At 38.8% G+C, this 25,278-nt stretch overlaps 1 protein-coding gene across 1 annotated transcript in view; it reads left to right on the plus strand.

Annotated features, from left to right (window-relative positions):
• cacna1c (calcium channel, voltage-dependent, L type, alpha 1C subunit) overlaps positions 1–25,278 on the plus strand; it is a 615,084-nt gene that overhangs the window by 415,557 nt on the left and 174,249 nt on the right. The window contains exons 25-26 of the mRNA XM_059978076.1: positions 3,665–3,717; positions 20,635–20,781. Of these exons, the coding sequence (XP_059834059.1) occupies positions 3,665–3,717; positions 20,635–20,781 (200 nt within the window). The remainder of the gene's footprint in view (positions 1–3,664; positions 3,718–20,634; positions 20,782–25,278) is intronic.

Below are 25,278 nucleotides of genomic sequence, written 5' to 3' on the forward strand. Positions count from 1 at the left end.
ATTTTTGTCTTAGACTTTGTACTTTTACTGTAAGCTTGGGAAGAGCCTGACTGACAGACGGCAGCATACCTGTCACACTGGACTCCTTGCCTAGCCCAACGTGCTTGGTCTCCCCAGAATTACCCTGATATGGGCTCAAAATGGTTACCAACCCAGACATAGATGCATTCAGTTATTTCATTTTTTTAATTATTTATTAAGTTTTAATAAGTATTTATTTGTAATATCTGTCTGTATGCTGTTTTGAGTTTATTCTTGCAAAGGCAAATAACAAAGATAGGCCTCTCAACAGGAGTATTTCTTACTGAAGACAGTATCTTGACTCTAAAGGTGAACATGTTTGAGGATTTTTGTGGAGCAGTGTTTCATTGCAATTATCAGTCCCTGGAAGGGATATTACAGAAATGTCAGGTACAGTGTATACAGAAACCACATGATCAAGTGAATTTATACCTGGTTGAATTTACAACTTTGGATTGATGCAAGTAGTTAATCGCATAACTGAACAATATATTATAGGTTATAGTGTATTTAGTTCTTAAAGGATATCTTACACTTAAAAGCACTAAACTGATTCCCTTTTTAAGAAAATGATTAATAGAAATACAAACTGTCATCTGTTTACATAGGCATGATTAAACACTGATAATTATTCACAGAACTTTTCACAGCAAGCTATACTTAAAGTCGTACAGCATAGTAACAGGCCCTTTGGCCAAATAATCCATATTGACCAAGATGCCTCATCTTTGACAGTGTTACGCCCGTAAACTTCTAAACCTTTCCTATCCATGTATTTGTTCAATTTTCTCTTGAAAGTTGTCATTGTAGCTGCCTTGACCATTTCTTCTGGCAGCTTATCCCACGTACATACCACTCCTTGTGTAAACAAAGTACTTGCCCCTCAAATTCCTATTAAATCTTTCCCTTCTCACCTTAAACCTAAGCGCTCTAGTTCTTGATTCCAATATCCTAGGAAAAAGACTGATTGGATTCACCCTATCTATGCCCCTCATTATTTTATACACCTCTGTAAGATTGATTCTCCACCTCCTACACTGCAAGAAGCAAAATCCTAGCCTGTACAACTTCACCCTGTAACTCATTCCCTCAAGTCCTTATGAACTTTTTCTGCACTCTTCACAGTTTAATAATATCTTTCCTATAGCAAGCCAACCAAAGTTGAATGTGATTCTGTAACACAACACACACAAAAAGCTGAGGGAGCTCAGCAGGTCAGGCAGCAGCCATGGAAATGAACAAGCATTTGACCCTTCGTCAGTCTTGACGAAGGATTTCGGCCCAAAATGTCAACAGTGCTTCTTCCTATAGATGCTGCCTGGCCTACTGTGTTCCACCAGCATTTTGTGTGTGTTGCTTGAATTTCCAGCACCTGCAGATTTCCTCGTGTTTGCGTTTTTAAATTCACTACTGCGAAGCCTCTGCCAGTGATGCCTACACTGAAGAAGTTTAAATCTTCTCTTCAGTCCTGACGAAGGGTCTCGGCCCGAAACGACGACAGCGCTTCTTCCTATAGATGCTGCCTGGCCTGCTGCATTCCACCAGCATTTTGTGTGTTGGTTGAAACAATTGATGTTTTGGGCCGAGACCTCGCTCCCTTCTTCAGGACTGGAAAGGAAGGAGGAAGATACCAGAATAAAAAAGGTGGGTTGGGGAAGGGATAGCTAAAAGGTGGTAAGTGAAGCCAGGTGGATGGGAAAGGTAAAAGGTTGGAAATGAAGGAACCTGATCTTTCTGGAGATGAGAGTGGGCCATAAGAGAAAGGAAAGGAGGAGGGTCACAAGGGGAGGTGATAGGTAGGTGAGGGGAGGAATGAGCCGAGAGTGGGGAAGAAAAGAAGGGGGGGAGGGAATTTTTTTTACCTGAAGGGGAAATCGATATTCGTGTCATTGGGTTATAGGCTACCCAGAAGGAATACAAGGTGTTGCTCCTCTATCCTGAGAGTGGCATCATTGTGGCACAAGAGGAGGGCATGGTCTGGCATGTCGGAACGGGTATGGGAATTGAAATTGAATTGCTGGGCCACTAGGAAGTTCCGCTTTTGCTTGATGGAAGGGAGGTGCTTGATGAAGTGGTCCCCCAATTTACGATGGGTCTACCCAGTGTAGAGGAGGCCACATTGGGAACACTGGATGACCCCAGCAGACTGGCAAGTGAAGTGCTGTTTCACCTGGAAGAGCGTGAGGGAGGAGGTGAATGGGCATGGTGTAGCATTCCAGGTGCTTGCAGGGTTAAGCGCCTGGAGAGAGGTTAGCAGAGAGGGATGAATATACAAGGGAATCACAGAGGGTGTGATCCCTGTGGAAATGGGAGAGTGGGAGGAAGGTGTTTATAGTAGAATCCAAAAGTAGGCTTCATGGGCACTCTGTACAACTGCACCAAGACCTCCCAACTCTCTTGCACTCCCTGCCTTGTGCCATCCTTCTACCCCTCCCTTAAGCCTTTGTCCTCACACTCTCTTCTTTCTCACTTTTACCTTCCTTCTCTTTACCACCTCCCACCCTTGTCCTTTTCTCTAAGCCTTCTCCCCCACTACAACCACATTTCACTCTATCTCTCACACATCAGCCTTTTCTTTGCAAATTCCTTACTCTCATTCTCCTCCTCCCTTCACTACTTTCCTTTTCCCCCATTTCTTTCTTTCACTCCTTCCTCCTTCTCTGCTTCTCTGGCCCTCACTCATTCAGTCCTCTGGTCTACTATTGTAGATCTTGTAGATCTACTACTGTCCTCTATTCCTGCCTACATTTGCTTCCTCCTCTTGTCAAACGCTTTCTTATTCTTTCTCCCCTCGTATACTTTTAGACCCCCACTCAACCCTCTCTCTGTCTGCTTCGCAAATTCTTCTTCCTTCGCTTCCTTCCTCATCTTTGCACTCCCCTTTCCTTCCTCTGTACTCCTTCTCTTCCACCCATTTAGCCGAAACCTGTCTATGCCTCTCATTCCATTGTTTCTAGCTGTCACTGGTTCAACTTTCTGCCCATATTCTCGTCATTTTGTACAGTTTTCTCCATTCACATGGGCTATTGCCAACATCTTTATCATGCTAAAAGTGGTGTAACGTTACAATGTGATGTAATTTCAGTTTATTTTAAAATCCAAGAAATAAGATACCCATATCTAAACTAATACAATTTTTAGCTCGAATGTAATTGAGATAACAAATTCACAATGTAGTTTGAATAAGGATTTGATCATTTAGAGGATTGGAAATGGAACTTTTGGTGGATTTTGTAGTGTTGACCATATATGGAGACAGTTTAACAGTTGTCAGTAACTAACTTTTTCATTCATGCACTCATTTGAGTTGCATGTTATTACAATATGTAATAGAAGACAATGGATCAAGTGCTGCTGTATAGAATTTGTTGAGATAGGTATTTGATGGTGAGCACAGACATGACGAACTGAAAAGTCTGTTTCTGTACTATATGACACATTGGCTCCATGAGAAGTCTCTATTGAAAATCTAATAAGCTAGAGGAGACGATGAAACTCTTTGAGCCTACAACACCTTTCATGAAGTTGATGACTTCTCACCATATACCCATATCAGTACTCTTTGTAAAGGATTGTACAGTAAGAATGTGTGCTGCTTATTCTCTGCTTGAGTATTCATATTTTTATTTTTTTCTATTTAAAGGGTAAATTGTACAGGTGTACTGATGAATCCAAACAGAAGGAATTTGAATGCAGGTAATTTTTTTTTAGTGCACATATGCCTAATGGCAAAGTATCTGGCTGATCATTGCATTAGAGAATGTGTTTGAACTAAGGTTCGTGGTACCAAGCTTTTGCCTTGAGAACTGTAAATCAAAATGTTGAGTGCAAAGATGATTGCATTTAATTCTCACTGTTACTAATTGTCCACTGATTAACATGTAATGAAAATCAAAACAGTCTGCAGCTTTTGAAGTCTGAAATAAAAATAGAAGATACTGGTAACATTCAGCTCTCAGCATGTCCTGCAGCATCTGTAGAAAGAGAAAGGTTCAAAGATATGTATACAGAAGAGAAAAGCCAGAGATAATTGGTCTAACCAATTAGACTGTTCAGTGTCTTCAGAATGCTTTTTCTTACAATTATATGGGAAAAGATAAATCTTACAGTTTGAGTATGGAGCGGTGTTGACAGCAAAAATCTAAGTATGTTTATATTGCTGAATCTTTGATTAAGTACAGCATATTCTTATTGGGGGATTTTTCAAAATCTGTTTTAGCTGATATGGCATTTTGTTTGGTAATACAATGAGAAAAAATGTTAGTGTTTAATGTGGGCTTTTATGAGTTTCCACAGATAGAAAAATGACTGTTATTCATCAAGATGAATACATTTATATTTCAAGTTTTGACAGTAGTCAGTAGAGAAAGAAAATGTAGTTATAACTTTTCAACTAAGTTTCAATACTAGAAGATGGAAGGAAGGAAGAAATGTTTATTGAAAAGTTTCTTGGTACTTTAATACAAGAGTTATCTCACGATATCTGTTCTAATTAATCCTGCTTGCTTTTCTCACAGTACACTTAACGGCATAGACTGTACTACAACTTGTAGGTACTAAGCATTGCCTAAACTCCAAGATGTATTACTCTAAGACATTTAAAAAAAGGTTCTTTTGTTTAAATCAGTGGAATAGTATTCTTGATAATGCTCTGGTATTGTGCTCCCCAGTTCCTCTCCCAATGGACTATCTTTTAAGACTTTAATATTTGAAAAGAAATTTGCGATGAGCATTTTTTGTGCTGTAGTTATGCCTGAATTAATTTACTTAACTTCAAACCAGTGCTGTTTATGATACATTTCAGTCACAAACCATTTTGTTCTCTGGGGCTGAAGAGAGGAAATGCCTTTTGATGCCAACAGGAAGGGTTTTTCAAATTGACGTTTATTATCATTGCCATGAAAATTAGTTTCTTTGCAGCAGCAGCACATTTTAAAGGCTTTTCAAAAAAAAACATGTCATGAATTGCATAAACATAAATTAACAAATACATAATTTACAGAACAAAATAAAAGTATACATAATGACAACAGTTCAAGTTGAGGGAAATACTGTCCAAGGTAGAATTAGAGTTTTTCATGTCAGTCCAAACTCCTGTTGGAGGAAGGAAAGTTGTTGTTGAAGCTTGAGTTCCTGTACCTCCTGGCTAATTACAGCAATGAGAAAAGTACGTGGCAAATGATGTTGGTTGAGGGTGGTGGGGGGTGGTGGAGGTGATGGGTGTTGCTTTTCTGAGTCATCACCTCTTATAGCTGTTCTCAGTGTTCGGGGGTGGGGGTGGGAGTTGTACCCGTGATAGATCTGCTGTCCATTACACTCTGCATTGCCTCCTGCATACCAGCCCATGATGAAACCAGTCAGAATGCTCTTCTCAGAGTCAGAATCAGGTTTAATATCAGCAGCTTAAGTCATGAAGTATGTGAAATAAACCAAGTAACAAAAACTAATGAATATTGGTCATTAGTTATCGATGACCAAGTTATCTAAATCAAGTTATCTAAAATGTAAAAGAATAACAATGAATGATAATCTTGCAAAAAAAGAGGAACTAGTGCCTTCCCGGGGTATATGATAAATAAATTCTTCTCAAGCTTCCAGCCAGATGCAGGAATTTGATTGTAAACAAGGTGAGGAAGTGGAAACCTGATTGGATAAGGACTAACCAATCTGGAGGGATGGACTAGACATGCCCGGGCATCGTTGCTGATGAAGATGGCAGAGTTTGTCATTGCAATGTTGGTTATATTCGATACCTGTCAGGTTGAAAGCCCAAGAAGAGTTTATTTATAATCTTGCAAAGAGTTAACATGGCATTTCCATTTTCTTTTTGGTGATTTTAACCAAACAACATCCAAAATATCTCCAAAAACATTAAATATTATGATTGGGATGCTTCTGAAAATTGTTTTAATTTGCTCTTGGGATATGGGTATCATGGCAACATTTTTATTGCTCACTCTCTGCTGCAGGAGTTTCATGTGGGAATGAAAGGAACCATCCAGAGTGAGAATGAAACATCATTCTATCATTACTGCAGATTGGTGTAACAGGCCTTAATGTCATCATGTCAATTTCTCAGGAATGTTTTTTCCAAAATGATCAGTTTAGTATAGTAATTGGATATAAGATAGATGACAACATCCAACAATTTCTGAATAAAAGACCAGTCATCCGAATGAAGGAATTTTCCTTCCAGACGATACTGTGTTCACCACAATCTGTACTTATGAAATGTAGATCAAGATGATCAAGTTCTCTGGTGGATACACAAAGTTTGGCTTGGAAATAAAATCAACAAAATACTTGTCATGCAACAGGATACCTGCTTTTAATACAATCTACATCAATAATCAGAATCAGGTTTAATATCATCAGCATATGTTGTGAAATCTGTTGACTTTGCACAGCAATACAATGCAATACATAATAATAGAGAAAAAACTGTGAATTACATTAAATATGTATGTATATTTAAATTAAATAAGTAGTGCCAAAAAAAGGAAGTTCAAAAAAAAGTAGTTAGGTAGTGTGCGTGGGTTCAATGGTCCATTCAGAAATCATGTGGCAGAGGGGAAGAAGCTGTTCCTGAATCATTCAGCATGTGCCTTCAAGCTGCTGTAACTCCTTCCTGATGGTAACAATGAGAAGAAGGCACGTCCTGGGTAGTGAAGCTCCTCTCCTTGAAGATGACTGGATACCTTGGTGGCATGATGGAGGTGGTAATTTTACAACTCTCTGCAGCTTTGGTCCTGTGCAATAGTGCCCCCCATATTAGACGGTGATGCAGCCAGTTAGAATGCTCTCCATGGTATATCTTTAGAAATTTACTAGTGTTTTTGCTGAAATACCAAATCTCCTGAAACTGCTAATGAAATATAGCAGCTGTCTAGCCCTTATAGCTGCATCAATATGTTGGCTCCAGCTTAGATCCTCAGAGATCTTGACACCCAGGAACTTGAAACTGCTCATTTTCTCCACTTTTAGTCCCTCTACGAGAACTCATATGTGTTCCTCATCTTACCCACAATCAGTTCTGACACTGAATGCAAAGTCATTGTTGCGACACCACTCAACTAGCTGGAAATGTTCCCTCTGTTTTGTAATGGCCAGTGTACACAAAAATCTTGTGCTGTGCAATTGTTTGCCCAGCGACAACAACATATGTGCACTGAATTTTTAAGTGGAGGTAAACCTGAAGCTATTCTGGATAATAAGCCATTCCATATTAAATGAACTAGGAGTCCTTTTGTGCTTCATGCCCTTTGTTTCTTTGGAATCAATAATTTCTTCAATAAAAACAGTACAGTTAAGCCATTTCTAAAATCTGCAGACAAATCATCGCAAACTATTTCTATCTGTTGCTTTCTCAAAAACTTTTTGGAATTACTTGGAGAGTGGTACCAACCTCCACTGGGAAACTTGCCCTTCTTGGTTTAGGTTCTTCAACCAGAAAATAAAAGCCATATTGACAGATTGAATTTGGTGTATCACTTTTCATATTCATGATGGGAAAAATTTTATACAGTATTTCCAGTAAAACATTCTAAAATGCCTTCAAGATAAGCACTCAATTATAATCTGCCTGATATTGATAGCTGTGGTTATTTATTTGAACAGGTATAAATGACATGAGATATTCCAAGTGTGACAACATAGACATTACCAAAACATCTGAAAAAATACGCGGTAGGTCCTGTTCACAAAAAGGACAAATTCAATCCAGCAAATTGCCACTTAGTTAATTTACTCTCAATCATTGGGGATGGAAGCCATCTTTAACAATTCCATTTAATAAGGCATTTGCAAATAATCTACTCGTCAAAGGAGTCCTTTCAGAATCACTCCCTCTCAATCTCACGAAAGCTTTGGTCCAAAAGTGGTATCAAGGCATTCGGGTAGAAATAAAGTTATTCAGCATTAATGGTAAAACATTCTATTGGCTGCAATTGTACCTCACAAAAAGGAATTTGGTTATAGTTACCAGAGGTCAATAATCCCAGCCTCAGTGCATCATTGCAGCATTTCCAAGTATCCTAACCTGTATCATCTTAAGCTGTTTCTTCAATGACCCACCTTCCTTTATAATATCAGAAGTGTACGTATTTGTCTGTGATTACACAATGTTCCATTTGCAGCTCCTCAGTAAATGAAGCAGTCCATGATAAGTGGCGAGTAATGATCATGCACAAATTGGCAGGCAAGAACTATCTCCAACAAGAAAAGAATTAACCTATGATATTCATTGGAAATACCATTCTCCACTCACAGCAACCTGGAGATCATACAAGTACCATGGCTCTGTTGCAGGCCAAGGGCAAATGACTCACTTCTTGGCATCTCGAAGCTTTCCACCATCTAGAAGGCACAAATTAGGAAAATAATAGAAGACCTTCTACTTGTCTGAATGAGTGAAATACAAGCAATTCTCAAGAAGCCTGACAACATCGTCCATGATGACAACAACTGCGAGAAGTGCATCCAGCTGCAGCTTCTAACAATCCACATTAAGGAGTTGGAGCAGGAACTGGATGAACTCCAGACCACTCAGGAAGCTGGGGAGGCAATAGATAGGACATATAGAGAAGTAGTTCCACCCAAGGTGCAGGACATTACCAATTTGACATTGGTAAATTACCAACATTTTAGAATGTTTTACTGGAAATACTGTATAAAGTTTTTCCCATCATGAATATGAAAAGTGATACACCAAATTCAATCCATCAAGGCGGCTTTTCTTTTCTTTCTAAGCCAAAGAGAGGGCATGTAATAGCAAAATTTAGTGGGAAGTTGGAGGATGGGAAGGCATTTAAAAACCAAGTGTTTAAGAAGGTAAAGATGGCATATGAAAGTCAGCTAGCTAATAATATTAAAGAAGATACCAAAAGTTTCTTCAGATACATAAGATACATAAGGCTAGAGTGGATATCAGACCACTAGAAAATGACACTGGAGAGGTAGTAATGGAGGATAACAAAATAGAGGATGAACTGAGTAAGTATTTTGCATCAGTCTTTGCTGTGGAAGACACCAGCAGTATGGTAGAAGTTTCAGGTGTCAGAGGGCATGAAATGTGTGAAGTTACCATAACTAGAGTGAAGGTTCTTGGGAAACTGAAAGTCACCTGGACCAGAAGGGGTACACCCCAGAGTTCTGAAAGAGGTGCTGAAGAGATAATGTAGGCATTAGTAGTGACCTTTCAAGAATCATTAGATTCTGCAGTGGTTCCAGAAGACTGAAAAATTGCAAATGTCACTCCACTCTTCAAGAAGGGAGAGAGGCAGAAGAGAGAAACTACAGGTCAGTTAGTCTGACCTCAGAGGTTGGGAAAATGTTGGAGTTGATTATTAAGGATGACATCTCAGGGTACTTTGGAGGAACTTAATAAAATAGTCCATAGTCAACATGGTTTCCTCAAGGAAAAATCTTGCCTGACAAATCTGTTGGAATTCTTTGAAGAAATAACAAGATAGTCAAAGGATATTGTGTACTTGGATTTTCAGAAAGCCTTTGACAAGGTGCCACACATGAGGCTGCTTAACAAGCTATGAACCCATGGTATTACAGGAAAGATTTTAACATGATAAAGCAGTGGCTGATTGGCAGGAAGCTAAGAGTGGGAATAAAGGGAGGCTCTTCTGGCTGGCTGGCTGCCAGTGACTAGTGGTGTTCCACAGAAGTCTGTGTTGGGGCTGATTATTTTTACATTATATGTCAATGATTTGGATGATGAAATTGATGGCTTTGTTGCAAAGTTTGCAGATGATATGAAGATAGGTGGAAGTAGAGAGGCTACAGAAGGACTTAGATTAGGAGGTTTGGCCAAGAAATGTCAGGAAGTCTATGGTCATGCATTTTGGTAGAAGAAATGAAAGGGTTGACTATTTTCTAAATGGAGAGAAAATACAAAACACTGAGGCACAATGGGACTTGGGAGTCCTTGTGCAGGATTTCCTAAAAGTTAATTTACAAGTTGAGTCTGTGGTGCAGAAGGCAAATGCAATGTTAGAATTTATTTCAAGAGGGCTAGAATATTATGCAAGGATGTAATGTTGAAACTTTATAAAGGTCAGGTGAGGCCTCACTTGGAGTATTATGAGCAGCTTTGGGTTACTTATCTTAGAAAAGATGTGCAGAAACTGGAGAGGGTTCAAAGGAGATTCAGAAAAATGATTCTAGGATTGAATAGCTTGTCATATGAAGAGTGTTTGATGGCTCTGGGCCTGTGTTCACTAGAATTCAGAAGAATGAGGGGTGACCTCATGGAAACCTATCGAATGGTGAAAGGCCTTGATAAAATGGATGTCGAAAGGACGCTTCCTATAGTGGGAGAGTCTAAGACCAGAAGATACAGCCTCAGAATAGAGGGGTGTCCTTTTAGAATGGAGATTAGGAGAAATTTGTTCAGCCAGAGAGTGGTGAATCTGTGGAATTATTTGCCACAGGCAGCTGTGGAGGCCGTCTTTAAGTCAGAAGTTGCTAGATTCTTGATTGGTCAGAGCATGAATGGATACAGGGAGAAGGCAGGATATTGGGAGTGAATGGAAAATTGGATCAGCCATGATGAAATGGCAGAGCAGACTTGTTGGGCCAAATGGTCTAATTCTCTTCCTATATCCTATGGTTTTATCATCCAGGATGAAACAGCTTGTTTGATGGGCACCTTACCAAAACCCTGAACATTCATTCCCTCCAGCATGGATCACAATGGCTGCATTGCATTATTCACCCAAGCTTCTGTAATAATCACTACACAATCCTTCAACATCTATCACCAAGAAGGACAAGAGCAGCTGGTTCATGGGAAGATTTTCACCTTTAGGTTCCTCTCCATCCTGCCTAGTAACTATATTGCCCATCTATTTGACTGCTGGGTCTAAATTCATGAGAAGGATTGCTGCAGTTCAAGACGGTAGCTCACCACATTCTTCTCAAGGGCAGTAAGGAATGAACAATTATCATCGGCTTTGCTGAAAATGCCTAAATACCAAAAATTAATATTAAAGAAGTTTCCAAGGTCTTCTCCTGAATTGTTTAAGTGTTCTTCTGCCAATCAAACAAGTACTGATGAAGTGGGATCATTTTTGAATTAAAAATGTTAACCTTTGATCAAGAAGTACTCTGAAAAGGCAAGCATAAATTAAAATGAATGCTTTTCCCAGGCTCTAACTTAAATTGGACTCATGTCATGCTCTATTTCCAGTCATATTTCTTTCTAATAACTGTAGGAATTAAGCACTGAAAAATAGAGTGATTAAAGAAACACTATTATTCATTTTCTTATTTCTCCCTCACCTATCTAATTGCTTAACTGAGAGGACAGGCAAGAAACTTGTTCATATCTTTCTCATAGCACCACTTCTTACCAACGTCAACAGAATTTCTTTAAAATCATTCAACCAAAAATTTGTTTTTAAAATGTATGGCATTGGCTGGCCTTTACTTAAACCACAAAGGATCAAAGTGCGTTATGCGGCATGTACTCTATGTTTCATTTTCCACAGACTTGAATTAGCAACCTGACAATATGTAATAAGAGTTTGCACTTAAAACAATTTTTAGAATTTGTTTCCACTTTGTGAAACAAGAAGTGCAATTATACAAGCATGGGTTATATGAAAAAAATGAGTTTAGTTACACCAGACACCATTTGATATGGCAGCAGATCATTTAGCTTTTCATTTGTTGTAGTTTTGAAATTACATCATGTCATCTACTCATGCTTATTTTGAGAATATTGACACTAGAGTTAAACTGAAGTACAGAACTCGGACAAGAATTTGATAGTAGGAACTGCAGTCAGATTATACATACTGCTCATACTTGCCAGTTTTGTTTACACTTTGATAAGAAATTGGACTTGAAACTCATTAACTAGATAAATTAGGTTAGAAATGGCATTAGGTGAAAGTATGAACTGAACTAAATATTTGATTTTGTTTAATAATTTATGGAATTTATAGCTGGAAGATAGACACATAAGAGAAAGACCTACTCACAGGTTTCGCTAATTATTTTCCTTATTTATCAGATTCTATCATTTGCAACTTTTTGTTCAAAGCTGAAAGTTCACAGTAAATTGGAGTCTGTAGTATATCTGTCACCATGAGATTCATTTTCTTGCAGGCATCCACAGTAGAACAGAGAGATACCATAGAATTTATGATAAGTGAAAAACTATGTACAAAGATTGACAAACAACCAGTGTGCAACCATTATCAACAGTAGTTCAGGAGCCTGATGGTTGAAGGGTAATAGCTGTTCCTGAACTTGATGGTGTAGCCAGAAGAGAGCGTGGTCCAGATGGTGGGGCTCCTTGATGATTGATGCTACTTTCTTGTAGATGTGCTCAATGGTGGGGAGGACTTTGCCTGTGATAGACTAGGCTGTGTCCACCACTTTTCCATTCTTGGACATTGGTATTACCATACCAGGCTGTGATGCAGCCGATCAGGATACTCTCCACTGTGCATTTGTAGATGTTTGTCAACGTTCAGATGGCATGCTGAGAAAGTAGAGGCACTGTCATGCTTTCCTTGTGATGGCACTTGGTTCTTAGCCCAAAACAGGTCCTTTGATAAGGACAAGGAATTTAAAGTCATCAACCATGTCAGGCTTCGATCCCCTAGGGAGGATTGCATCATGGGCCCCTAGTTTCTTCCTCCTATAGTCAATAATTAGCTCTTTGATTTTCGTGAAAGTGGGTAAGAAGTGGTTGTGGTGCCATTAAACCAGATTTTCTATCTCCCATTTATGTTCAGAATATCATCCATTCTATATGTAAAGAATGAATACCCTTCAGTCTGCCTTTAAAACTCCTTCCTCTCATCTAAATCTAGTTTTGGTTTTCATCTTTTTACAATGAGGAAATATATGGTTGGATTGAGTTGTTCTCCAATCTTGGCAATCCATTTGCAAACATTTCGTCGCCATATGAGGAGACATCATCAGTGTGCTGTTCACTTGTGGTGTGTCTTCTGAATATTTGGCTTTTATATACTGCTCAATCAGTTGATTGGTCATCATTACAAAAACTCAATTGTGACGTAGAGGAGTCTCCTCGCTGACTGGTTGCATAGTGAACTCTGTATAGTCTGGATTTTTACCTGCATTGGGTTATAAATGGGATCAAGGTCTATATGTCTATTTATATAATTCTTTGCAGTAAAACTTGCTTCTCGGAATGCTCTTGCATGCCGCGTGTTTCCTTGAACCATGACTTTCACTGAGCCCAGTCGAATTTGTGCCCCTCCCGATCTTCATGTGTAGAGACTGGGGAAAGTTGGCCACGCTACTTGACAGCCAGTTGATGTTCATGCATCCTTGTGAATCATTTTCTCCCAGTTTGGCTAACATAACATTTGGTGCAGTCTCCGCATTGGACTTTGTAGACCGCATTGGTCTTGTCCAATAGCATGGTTTATTCTTTAGGTCTGCAGAATACTCTCTTCAATATTGCTGTTGGTTTATGTGCGACCAAAATTCTATGTTCTTGGAGAATTTGGGCTCTCAGTTCGAATGTAAGGAAAGACAACTCGTTTGGTTGCTTCTTGGTTGGTGCGTTGTCAACCTCTTAGCCATCTTCATATGAAGTTACATGGGTATCCATTTCATGTGAATACTTTGAAGGGATGTTTCTCCTCGTTATCCTTTAGCCTCACCATGCTACAGTATGTCTCTGCTCTTCCTTACAAGGTTTTGATACAGTTCTTCTTATGTGCATTTGGATGGTTACTGTGATAGTTTAGGATCTGATCTGTATGTGTTCACTTACGATAAATGGATATTTCTAAAGTGCCATCTGTGTTTCTATTGACAAGCGCGTCCAAGAATGCTGGTTTCCCCCCAGGATTCTGTGATCATTGTAAACTTAATATCATTGAACATATTATTGATTAGTTTATAAGTTCTTTCAATTTTGTTGCATTTTGCTATAACAAAGGTGTCAGTGGTGTAACAGACTCAAATTTTAGGGTTTATAATTAGCAACACCATCTTTTCTAAGTTTTGCATGATGACTTCCACTCTGAATCCAGAGATGGGTGAACCCATTGGAGTCTCTTTCAGCTGCTTGTAAGATATGGCGTTAAATTTAAAGTCGGTACATAAGCAGAATTCTACCAGTTTCCACATGCTATCTTTACTTAGTGTTCCATCTTATGGTTCTTCATTGGGGATTAGTTCTGTTAGAGTTTCTTTGATTGGGCTAAGATTGATGGAGGTGAACAGAGGGGAGATGTCAAATGATCATTGTTTCATCATCATCGATGTGGATGTTGTTCAGTTTGTTCAGGAACTGTTGTGTGTTATTTATTGAGTGTTCATATCCTGCTACTGGGTATTGAAGACACCCACCACATTTCTCTCACTAAGTTGTAAATGGGGGAACCCAGTAATGATACAATTGGATGTAGGGGTGTTCTTGCTTTATAAACCTTTGAAAGGCCATAGATTGCACAATGTTAGCATCAATTGCCTTAATTTTTCAACGCTCATGTTTCATGAGTTGTTGCAGGTCATGAAGCAGGAGATATATTTTGATTATCTATCCCATCTACGCCTCCCATAATTTTATAAATTTCTATCAGGTCACCCCTTGGCCTCATTTGCTTCAAAGAAAACAAGCTTAGTGTATCCAGTGTCTCCCCATAACCAAAGTAGTCTAATCCAGGGAACATCCTGCTGAACCAGGTTCAGATTCTGTTTTATTTATCACATGTCCTGTACGTTGAAACATACAGCAAAACTGGCCATTTGCATTGACAACCAGCACATATAAGGACACGTTGAGGACAGCGCACAAGTGTTGCCATACCTTCTGGTACCAGCATAGCAACAATGACATAACAAAACAAAAACAACCAATCAAACCCCTTTTCCAACCTTCAACCTACCCACACATTAAGACACACAGACAGGCCTTCAACCCCAGGATAGGCCACCTCTGGACCTCCAATCATTGGACCTTGACTTTTGTACTCACACAGACCTCTGATCCAGGATACTGACCTGGGGATCACTAGTTTCCATCTTTAGAGTTTGCTGACCCAAGTTCAGGCCTCAACTTCCAGGCTCACAAGGCCCAGTGACCATGGGACTCGCAGACCTGAAGGGGTCACTGGCCTTCGTGCCTCCTGCCCACACAGACCTCTGACCTGGAGCTCATCAGCTGAAAATCACTGGTCTCCTCAGTGCCTGCTAACCCAGCCTCCAGGATCACTGTCCTTCAACCATAGAGCACTCAGGCTCCAAACACCAGCCCATAACTCGTCATTCAGTACCACTGATCTCTAACTCTCCCTAATCCCTTCCCCAAGCCCTAATATGACCCTTAACCTTCTGTGCAGTCCCCAAAACCATCCCAATGGACTTGATGAACCTGAGCCATGACCTTGACAAGCGTTGCAGCTTGGCACCATCTTCACTGGTATCATTCCTCTGCACTCTCTTCACCACAATTCCACCCTTCCTTTACGGTGGTGACCAGAACTGCATATAATGCTTCAAGTGCAGCCTAATCATTGTTTTATCAGGTTGTAACATATAGTTGCAAAAATAAAAGTTTGTGAACCCTTTGCAGTTTCCTGCTTTTCTGCATTGATCATTCATAAAATGTGGTCTGATCTTCTGAACTAATAACACACATAAACAAACAATTGTACTTTTTATGTCTTTCTTGAACACATTGTTTAATCATTCACAGTCCAGGCTGGAAAAAGTATGTGAACCCTTGTATTTAATAACTGATAGCAGCAATAGCAGTGACCTCCACCAAATGTTTTCTATAGCTACTGACCTAACTTACACAACAGCGAGGAGGAACTTTAGATTACTCCTCCATACTGTTTCAGTTTATCAATATTTCTGGGATAACTTGCATGAACAGCCCTCTTCGAGTTATGCCATAGCATCTCATTTGAGTTAAGATCTGGACTCTGACTTGGCCATTCCAAAACACAGATTTTCGTCTTTTTAAACCATTCTGTTGTTGATTTCAGGTCATTGTCTCGGTGCATCATCCAACTTCTACTAAAATTGAGGTGACGGACTGCTCCCCTGACATGCTCCTGTAAAATGTCTTGATACAAGTTTGAATTTTTTGTTCCCTCCACTGCAAGCTGTCCAGGCCCTGGGGCAGCAAAGCAACCCCAAACCATGATGCTCTCTCCACCATGCTTCACAGTTAGGTTGAGGTTTTCATGTTGGTGTGCAGTGCCCTTTTTCCTCCAGACATAGTGGTGTGCATTCCTGCCAAAAAAGTTCAACTTTTGTCCCATCTGTCCACAGACCATTGTCCCTGAGACACTGTGGAACACCAGGTGATCTTTTGCAAACTTGAGACATGCAGCAGTATTTTTTTTTTGGAGAGCAGTGGTTTCCTCCATGGTGTCCTTCCACGAATACCATTCTTGTTCAGTGTTTTTCTAATAGTGGACACAGGAACAGAGACTTTAGCGAATTCTAGAGATTTCTGCAGGTCTTCTGCTGTTACCCTTGGGTTCTTTTTCTACCTCCTTCAGCATTCATTGATTGGAACACCCAACTCCAAATAGTTTTTTTAGAAGACGCTACCCCAAAGGCTCGTGTACTTTTTTGAACTGAGACAGTGATTGATTAAATGGTGTACTCAGTATTGACCAAAAAAGTACAGTTGTTTATGTGTTAAGCAGATTGTGTTTGTCTATTGTTGTGAATTAGATGAAGATCAAACCATATTTTATGAGTAATTAGTGCAGAAAACCAGGTAATTGCAAAGGGTTCACAAACTTTTTCTTGCAACTATATTTTACCGACTCTTATAGTCTCTGCCCTGATCTTTGAAGGCAAGCCCATCATATGCCTACTTCACCATCTTATTGATTTGTTTTGCCACATTCAGGAAAATATGGACTTGGACTCTTAGGTCTCTTTGTTCATCAACATTCCTGAATGCCTTACCAATTACTGAGTATGTCTTAACCCTGTTTGACTTAAAAACAAAAATGTTTTCCTTGTTTTAAATCAATTTTTTAAAAAACAAAGCTGAAATAAAAACAAATTTGGGCTTTGCCTATATTAAAGCTGCATCATTACATTGGGATTTCTGATATTTTATGGTGATAAAAGTGATCAGACTTGGTAAATATGAAAAATAATAATGGACATTATAAATGTCTAATCTGGTGAACAGACCTTCCTCTGAGAAATAAAATATCTATAGCTGATTTCTCAATATCAGAAATGTCTGTTTTCTATAATAAGCCATATTGTATCACTCAATAGGAACTTATTGAATGAGTACTTTTCATACAAACAATGTAATTCAAAGTGCTCTACAATGGAATAAAGTGCAAGGTTGAATAAATAGGTGTTGAGCTAGTGTTTAAAAGTGTGAATTGATCCTGCATCCCTTATAGTTTTAGGTTTTGAGTTCCATGGTTTAAGAGTTTAGTTCAAGAAAGCTGACCTGCCAATTATCTTTTAAGAGTGATTGTTGAAACTTAAGGGATTGGCAGAAAAAGACCTGGGGGGTTTGAACAGGATTATAAAAATGAAAGCAATTCTGTAATGTTTGGTCCCAGATCACTGAGAGATTTAAAAACAGAACTTTAAAATCCAGATACAGGAAGCCAATACCGAGTAGTTGGGATTGGAATGATATGCTCATTCTTCCTGGTTTTAGTTTATACTTTGCTAACAAAGTATACGCTTTGCTTCTTTCATTTCACTGAATAATCACCTTAACACTACCCATAATTAAACTAATGAAACATATGCTGTATCCACTCATCAATGAATGGCAAAAATATTTCATTATTGTTATCATTGTTCCTATGTTTAAAATTACTGTAAAATAGATGGAAGAACTTGCTTAAAGTCATACTTCTGTAAGTTATGTCATCTATAATCCAGAGAGCCCTTGTGTTTGCTTCATGTGTTGCCATAAGCTTCTAGGTTTCAGATCAGGGCATGTAATGAACTTGGACATGATTGATTACAATTGAATGTTTCCAGAGCTGAAGAATTTACTGCTTAATTCAATGTTTCTTTAAATTCATATAAAAGGATCTAGTTGTCCCAAACATTTGGCTAGGCATTAATTGCAAAATATCACTTATGCAATCTCTTTCTGTTTACGAAAATAATGTGGTGGGATAACAAAAGCATGCTATAAACAATATTTCACATTTCCATTGGATTTTTTCAATTTTTTTTTCAAGATGTGGTCGTCGCTAGCAATGCTAATATTTATTGCCCATCCCCATGCCTTTGAGATGCTGGTGATGAGCTACTTTATTTAAGTACTGAATTCATTTGAATGAAGCTGCTTATATGATGACTAAGGCAGGAAACTCCAGAAGTTCAATGCAACTATGCTGAAGGAATGGTGGTATATTTTCAAATCAGAAAGGTCTGCAACTTGGAGAATTTGAAGTTCATGGTGTCCCCAGCACCTATTGTTCTTAGAGCACGTTTATTCAAAGCAATCCATTTACTATATAGCATTTTCCAGAAATAGGTCTGTCAAATATTTTGTAAATTATTCAAAAGTTATACATTTGGATGGATTTTGCCAAATGGCATAATCAATAGTGGGTAGGGCAACTACACTGTTGCATCTTATGATTAGAAATCTAAGTTCAGGAATTCCATTCCTGTTCATAGTAGCTTATCAGTAGAGCACAGAAGTTTGTGTCAGGATGACACCTTATTTGAATGCTGACGGCAACCTGCAGGTCAGAACTGGCTGTCTAGCAGCAGTTTGTACAAATGGCTCCTGAAGAGGTTAAAAAAAAAACCTGTACTGTACTGGTCTGGAAGAATATCATTGGAACATACAAAACTCAAAAAAGTCTCGATGAGATGAGAAGAAACGATATTTCTTCTGCCTGTGATATCTCAGAGTAGTGAGTGAACTGTTTAGTGCTGTAGTGAGAAGAATTATATCCATGCTGGCCGGTGATTCATTGGAATTCTTTGCTCAAGAGGGCTGTAGGAGCTCAGTTGCTAAATAGATTCAAGAAAGAGATAGTAGATAAAGTGGATTCCAGTTAATTGGGCCATTGGTTAACTGGGGCAGCTGTTTATTTGGAACAACTCTTAAAGAACAAAAACTAAATCGAGAAACTAGCCATGATTCCCTTCATTTATGTGAGACATTTGCATGGCGTTAGAGTAGGCTAGTGGCATTGTGATAAAAGATCATCCTTGATCTTACTGATTGGAAGGACAGGCCTACACCAAATTCAATTTCATATGTTCTATTTCATTCATATATTTACTCTTCAGCCTCCTTCCACCAACCCCTGCCACATTCGCCAGCCTGACCTTCCAGTCTGCCCCGATTGAAGCATCCCCTCCTCACTGCCTTTCATGAACTCCTATGAAGCCAGGCCTGATCCCTTACAACATCAAGTGCCATTCTTCCTCAATTTCCCATTAAGCATCAGGTCCTGATATTCCTCTGATTCTTCAAAACTGTTAGCTGCCATTTTTTCTGTGCTTCCCAGTGACTTACTGTTATCCCATCCCTGAAGTCACTGCACTGCCAGTCTTTCCCCTTTGCCCTTATCTCACCATTAGCTGCAAATTTCCATTCTCTATTTTATATATCTTCCACATATTTGTTTTATTCCTACCAAGCTCAGGATCAGGAAAAACACTGGATATCATAATTTTGAAAATATGCAATACCAAGAGTGCTTTTAGTGGAGAGCCAATCACAGCAATGGTCCAAGGCATTGTAGTATACCTGTCATGGCACATGAAAATTTCTAGACACGTATGCCTTAAATTAAGAATTAATAAGCCTAATGTAAATTGTGAAGAGAACATGCTTCAAATTAAAATTAAGCTTCCTCTGGTTTCAGATGAAGTGCTGTGAATGGGCCATAACATGATATATCTTTGACAATAAGGAAAAAAAGAACATAAGCAGTATATTTCATCACTGACTTAAAATATAGTCCCATTGACAGTAAAGTTTTTGTGTCTGTTTGCTTGCTGACTAGCTCCATAGCTGTCTTTGGATACTTGAATATTGAATTCTGTCCCAGCAAGTGGAAATTTTATGTATTCCTATGCAGAGGGGAGGATTTATACCTCTCTAAACACTTACTTAAACCAAGGATATTACAAAATACTTCCCTGAAAAACAAACTTGAAAGCAGTTTGATGATCTTAAAGTGAATGCATGAGTAACAGTGTAAGACTTTGCATTCTGTGGAAGCTCTTTTTTGTTTTGCTCTGGAATATGTCTTGAATAATAGTTTTAATGACAATGTAATGTTAAATATGTGTGCAAACTGAAAATCTTGTTTCATTCATATCAGATCTATGATATGAAACCTTATGAATTTTCAGCTACAGTATTAGAAATTGAAGGTAAAAAGAGAAACAACTGTAAAATTATTTTTATACTGTGACACTGTTTAAATTACCATGAAATTAATGGAAACGAATGAGCAAGTGGGCTCAGAAATGGCCAGAGTGCAAATTAAATATTTGGTCTTATACTTAATGCAAGGTTCAGGAAGAGAAAATTGCTTAACAGGTGGGATTGAAAAGTTTTTACACATTGGATATGTAATTTATAAGTTTTGGAAATTTATGACCATATTTATTTGCTGTTGACAGAGGCCAGTATATTTTGTACAAAGATGGGGATGTAAATCAGCCTATGATAAAAGATCGAGAATGGAAGAATAGTCCATTCGACTTTGATAGTGTTCCCTCTGCTATGATGGCCCTGTTCACTGTATCTACTTTTGAAGGGTGGCCACAGTAAGTACCATATTGTCTTTAAATGTTGCAAAAAATTGAGTTACCAATTAATTTAAGTGATTGATACTTATTCTTTATTCCATTTCATGAAGAAATGGTCTGACATAAACATTAATGTTGAAGATAATGATGGGTATGTTGCCCATGTAGCAATGGTAACTGCCATTATGGATATGGATTTTATAAAGGATTCCAAGGAGCATATCAAACTCATAAGCAAGAAACCCATTATATATGTTATAGCTGCACATGAAATCTATAGTGTTTGACATCAGCAACTGGGTTTTAAGTAACTCTAAGTAACAAGAATCTGATCAGATAAAATTGGAATACATTTCTTAGTCTTTTAGTTTATTTTACCGAGTAAATGACAGGAACTATCTGAAGGAAATAACAAATGACTGTACAATGTGACGTAATTAATGGAACTGCTACCTTATGGCTCCGTCAACTAAGGTTTAATCCTGACCTTCAGCAGTGATCGTATGGAATGTGCACTTCCTCCCTGTGACTGTTTATCTCCACCCTGGGAATCACTCTCTCTGTGACTCCCGGCCCCTCTTGCTCCTCGGACAGTTTCCCTGTAACTGTAGGAGGTATAACACCTACCCCTACACCTCACCACCATTCATGACACCAAAGAGCCCTGCCTGGTAAGGTGGACAGTCTCAAGCAAATCATTCAGCCTTGTTTATTGCAATTGATGCTTCTTAAGTGACCTTGTCCTTCCTGAGGAGACTAGGAGGTTGAGGATAAATGTAAATTAGAGGAAACACTTATAGTCCATCTGGACAATCTACAATGTGATGGCATAAATATTGAATTCTCCAGTTTCAGGTGACCTGCTCCTATTTTGTCCCTTTTCTCTCCCCACCAATTCTCCATACCCTTACCCCATCCCATCACCTTTTCTTTCTCTTCGTCTACCCGCTCCATCTGCCCATCACACTTGCATTCCATCCACCAGTTCACTTCCCCATTCCCATCTCCCTCCCATCCTCCCTTACTTGATTCCATGCAGTTTCTCTCCTATCAGATTCTATCATCTTCCGCACTTTGCTGCCTCCAACTATCTTGCTTCCTATCTTCTGTTGCTATTTCCACTCTCCCCTCCTCCAAGTGCCTATCATCTCTCCTCACCTGAATCCACCTCTTGCCTACCAGCTCTTGAAATGTCTTCAGTACCCTTCCACAGATGCTCCTGACCCACAGAATTCCTCCATCAACATGTTTATTTGCTCCATATTCCAGTATCTGCAGACTGTTGTGTCTCATTTGTTCCCGTTGTTGTCCCCACTGAGAGAGATCGTGTTGAGCTCTTCATTCCTTTTCACTGCAATTAGCACTACTTAAGAAAAAGGGGAGAGAAAAAACAAAGTGTAGACCAGTTAGACTGATGTCAGTAGTTGAGAAGATGCTGAAAGTTAGTATTAAGAAAGTGGTAATAGGACTTTTAGAAAATAATGTTGAGCGGAGTCAACATGAATTTATGAAGAGAAACCATATTGGTATGTTTGAGGTTATAGCTAGTAGGTTAGGTAATGACAAATAAATTGATATGTATCTGAATTTTCAGCAGCTCTTTGATAAGGTACAAGAAATCATTAAGCAGCATACACATTGTTAGCAGTAATGTACTGATAGGAATTGTAAATAAATTCATGAATAGAAAAGAGAGAGTGGGAATAAACAGGTTAATTACACATTGAGAAGATGTGGCCATTGGATTGTTGCATGGATGCAAGCACTCCAATTATATAGATTCTCAGAGAAATCACATATTGGAGTATTGTGTCCTGGTCTAATTTCCCAGTCTAAGGAATTGAACTGAGGGAGTACCAGATTCATCCCTGAGATGGTGAGTGTCATAAGTGGAGAGATTAAGTAGATTGGTCCCATATTTTCATGAATTTCAAAAAATGAGAGGTGATTTCAGTAAAGTGTCCAAACTTCTTCAGTACTTAAGAGAGTGAATGTTTAGATGATATTTCTGATGGTAACCATAGTGTCAAAGTGCCATTCAGGTTACAGGTGATGAAAATTATTTTAGTTTAATTTCCCAAGAGAACTGTGGGGACCTAGTTGTTGATTATACTCTAGAAAAAGACTGATAAATTTTTAGATTTTTTTTTTGATGGTGGAGCAGAAACAGGGGTTGAATGACCTACTCCTGCTTCTATCTCTTCCATTCCTTATTAAATCTGACACGCTTTTTGTGTCCTCTAATCCGAAGACAGATCCAAAATGCATATTAAACATGATTGTTCTTTCAGTTGTCCCACTATTAACACCATCACCTCAGCTTTTAAGGGATAGATATCTACAGTACTGTGCAGAAGTCTTAGGCACATGTAAAACATTTTATAAAGCAAAGATGCTTTCAAAAATAATGAAAATTGTCCAAGAATCAAGAAAAAACTATCAAGAGAAGTAAATAGTAAAAACTAAAACAAATCAATTTTTGATGTGACCACCCTTTGCTTTTAAAAGTGCATAAATTCTTTTGTACACTGTCGTGCAGTTGTTTAAGACAGGTTGTTCCAAGCATCTAGGAGATCTTCTGCAGTCTTTGGATGTTTTGCTTGATTCTGTCTCTCCAGGTAATCCCAGACAGCCTTGATGATGTTGAGATCAGGGCTCTGTGGAGGCCACACCATCTGAAACTAAACTGAAGAAAAAGTTAGGGTGCCTAAGACTTTTGCACAGCACTGTACTTCTGCTGCTCCTCTTCTGAATACTTTCAGAAGATCTAATGATTTGTTTTAATGTTCCATCTTAGCTTACACTAATATTCTAAATTTCCTGCTTTATGAACTAACTAGACTATAAGACCATAGGAGCAGAGTTAACCATTCTGCCCATTGAGTCTGCACTGCCATTCCATCATGGCTGATTTATTATCTCTCAACTCCATTCCTCCTGCCTTCTCCCTGTAACATTTGATGCCCTGACTAATCAAGAACCTATCCATCTCTGTGTTAAATATTCTCATACCTGGCTTCCAAAACCATCTATGGCAAAGAATTCCACAGATTCCCTATCTCTGCCTAAAGAAATCTCTTCTCATCTCTGTTCTAAATGAATGTCCCTCTATTCTGAGGCTGTGTCCTCTGTTCTAGATTCAATCACTATAGGAAACATCCACTTACAATATTCCATAAGTTTCAATAAGATCCCCTCACCACATTCTTCTAAACTCCAGTGAGTACAGACCCAGAGCCATCAAATCCTCCTCGTACATTAACCCTTTCATTCCTGGAATCATTCTCGTGAACCTCCTCAGTCACTAGTCACTGGCAGCCAACCTGAAATGGCCCCTTTTATTCACACTTCTTGCCTCTTGCCAATTGGCTAATCTTCTATCCATGCAAGTATCCAGTAATACTATGGGCTCTTATCTCGTTAAGCAGCCTCACGTGTAGCACCTTGCCAAATATGTTCTGAAAATGTAAGTAAACAGCATCCACTATCTCACCTTTGTCTATCTTCCCTATTATTTCATCAACGAATTCCAACAAGATTTCCCCTTAAGGAGACCTATTTCATCATGTGCCTCCAAGTAACCCAAAATCTCATCCTTACTAATGGACGCCAGTATCTTCCCAACCACTTAAGTCAGACAAACTAGCTTATAATTTCCGTTCTTCTGCTTCCCTCCCTTCTTAAAGAATGAAGTGACATTTGCAATTTTCCAGTCCTGTGGAACCATTCCAGAATCTAGTGATTCTTCAAAGATCATTACTAATACTTCATAATCTCTTCAGCCACCTTCTTCAGAACCCTGGAGTGTAGTTCATCTGGTTTGGGTGACTTACCTAACTTCAGCTTCCCAAGCACCTTCTCGAGTAATCGCAACAACACTCACTTCTGCCCCCGTGACACTCTTCAATTTCTAGCATTCTGTGGGTATCTTCCACTGCAAAGACTGACATAAAATATTTAAGTTTGACCAGCATTTCTTTGCCCCCATTACTATCTCTCCAGTGTCATTTTCTAGCAGTCCAATATACACTCTCACCTTCTCTTTTACTCTTTGTACATCCAAAAAATCCTTTGATATCCTCTTTTATATTATTGGCTAGCATGCCTTCATATTGCATCTCTTCTCTCCTTATGGCTTTTTCTAGTTGCATTCTGTTGGTTTTTAAAAGCATCCCAATCCTCTAACTTCCAACTAATACTTGCTATATTATAAGCCCTTTCTTTTGCTTTTATGCTGTCTTTGACTTCTCTTGACACTCACAGTTGCCTGATCCTGCTTTTAGAATATTTCTTCTTCTTGGTGATTTATCGATCCTGCACCTTTGGAATTGCATCCAGAAACTCCAGCCATTGCTGTTCTGCTGGTATCCCTGCTCGTGTCACCTTCCAATCATCTCTGACCTGGTCCTATCATATGCCCCTGTAATTCCCTTTACTCCACTGTAATACTGATACATCTGACTTTATCTTCTCCCTCTCAAACTGCAGGGTGAATTCTGTCATATTATGCTCACT

This window comes from Hypanus sabinus, chromosome 8 (genome assembly GCF_030144855.1).
Source record: "Hypanus sabinus isolate sHypSab1 chromosome 8, sHypSab1.hap1, whole genome shotgun sequence".
In the NCBI taxonomy this organism is placed as follows: domain Eukaryota; kingdom Metazoa; phylum Chordata; class Chondrichthyes; order Myliobatiformes; family Dasyatidae; genus Hypanus; species Hypanus sabinus.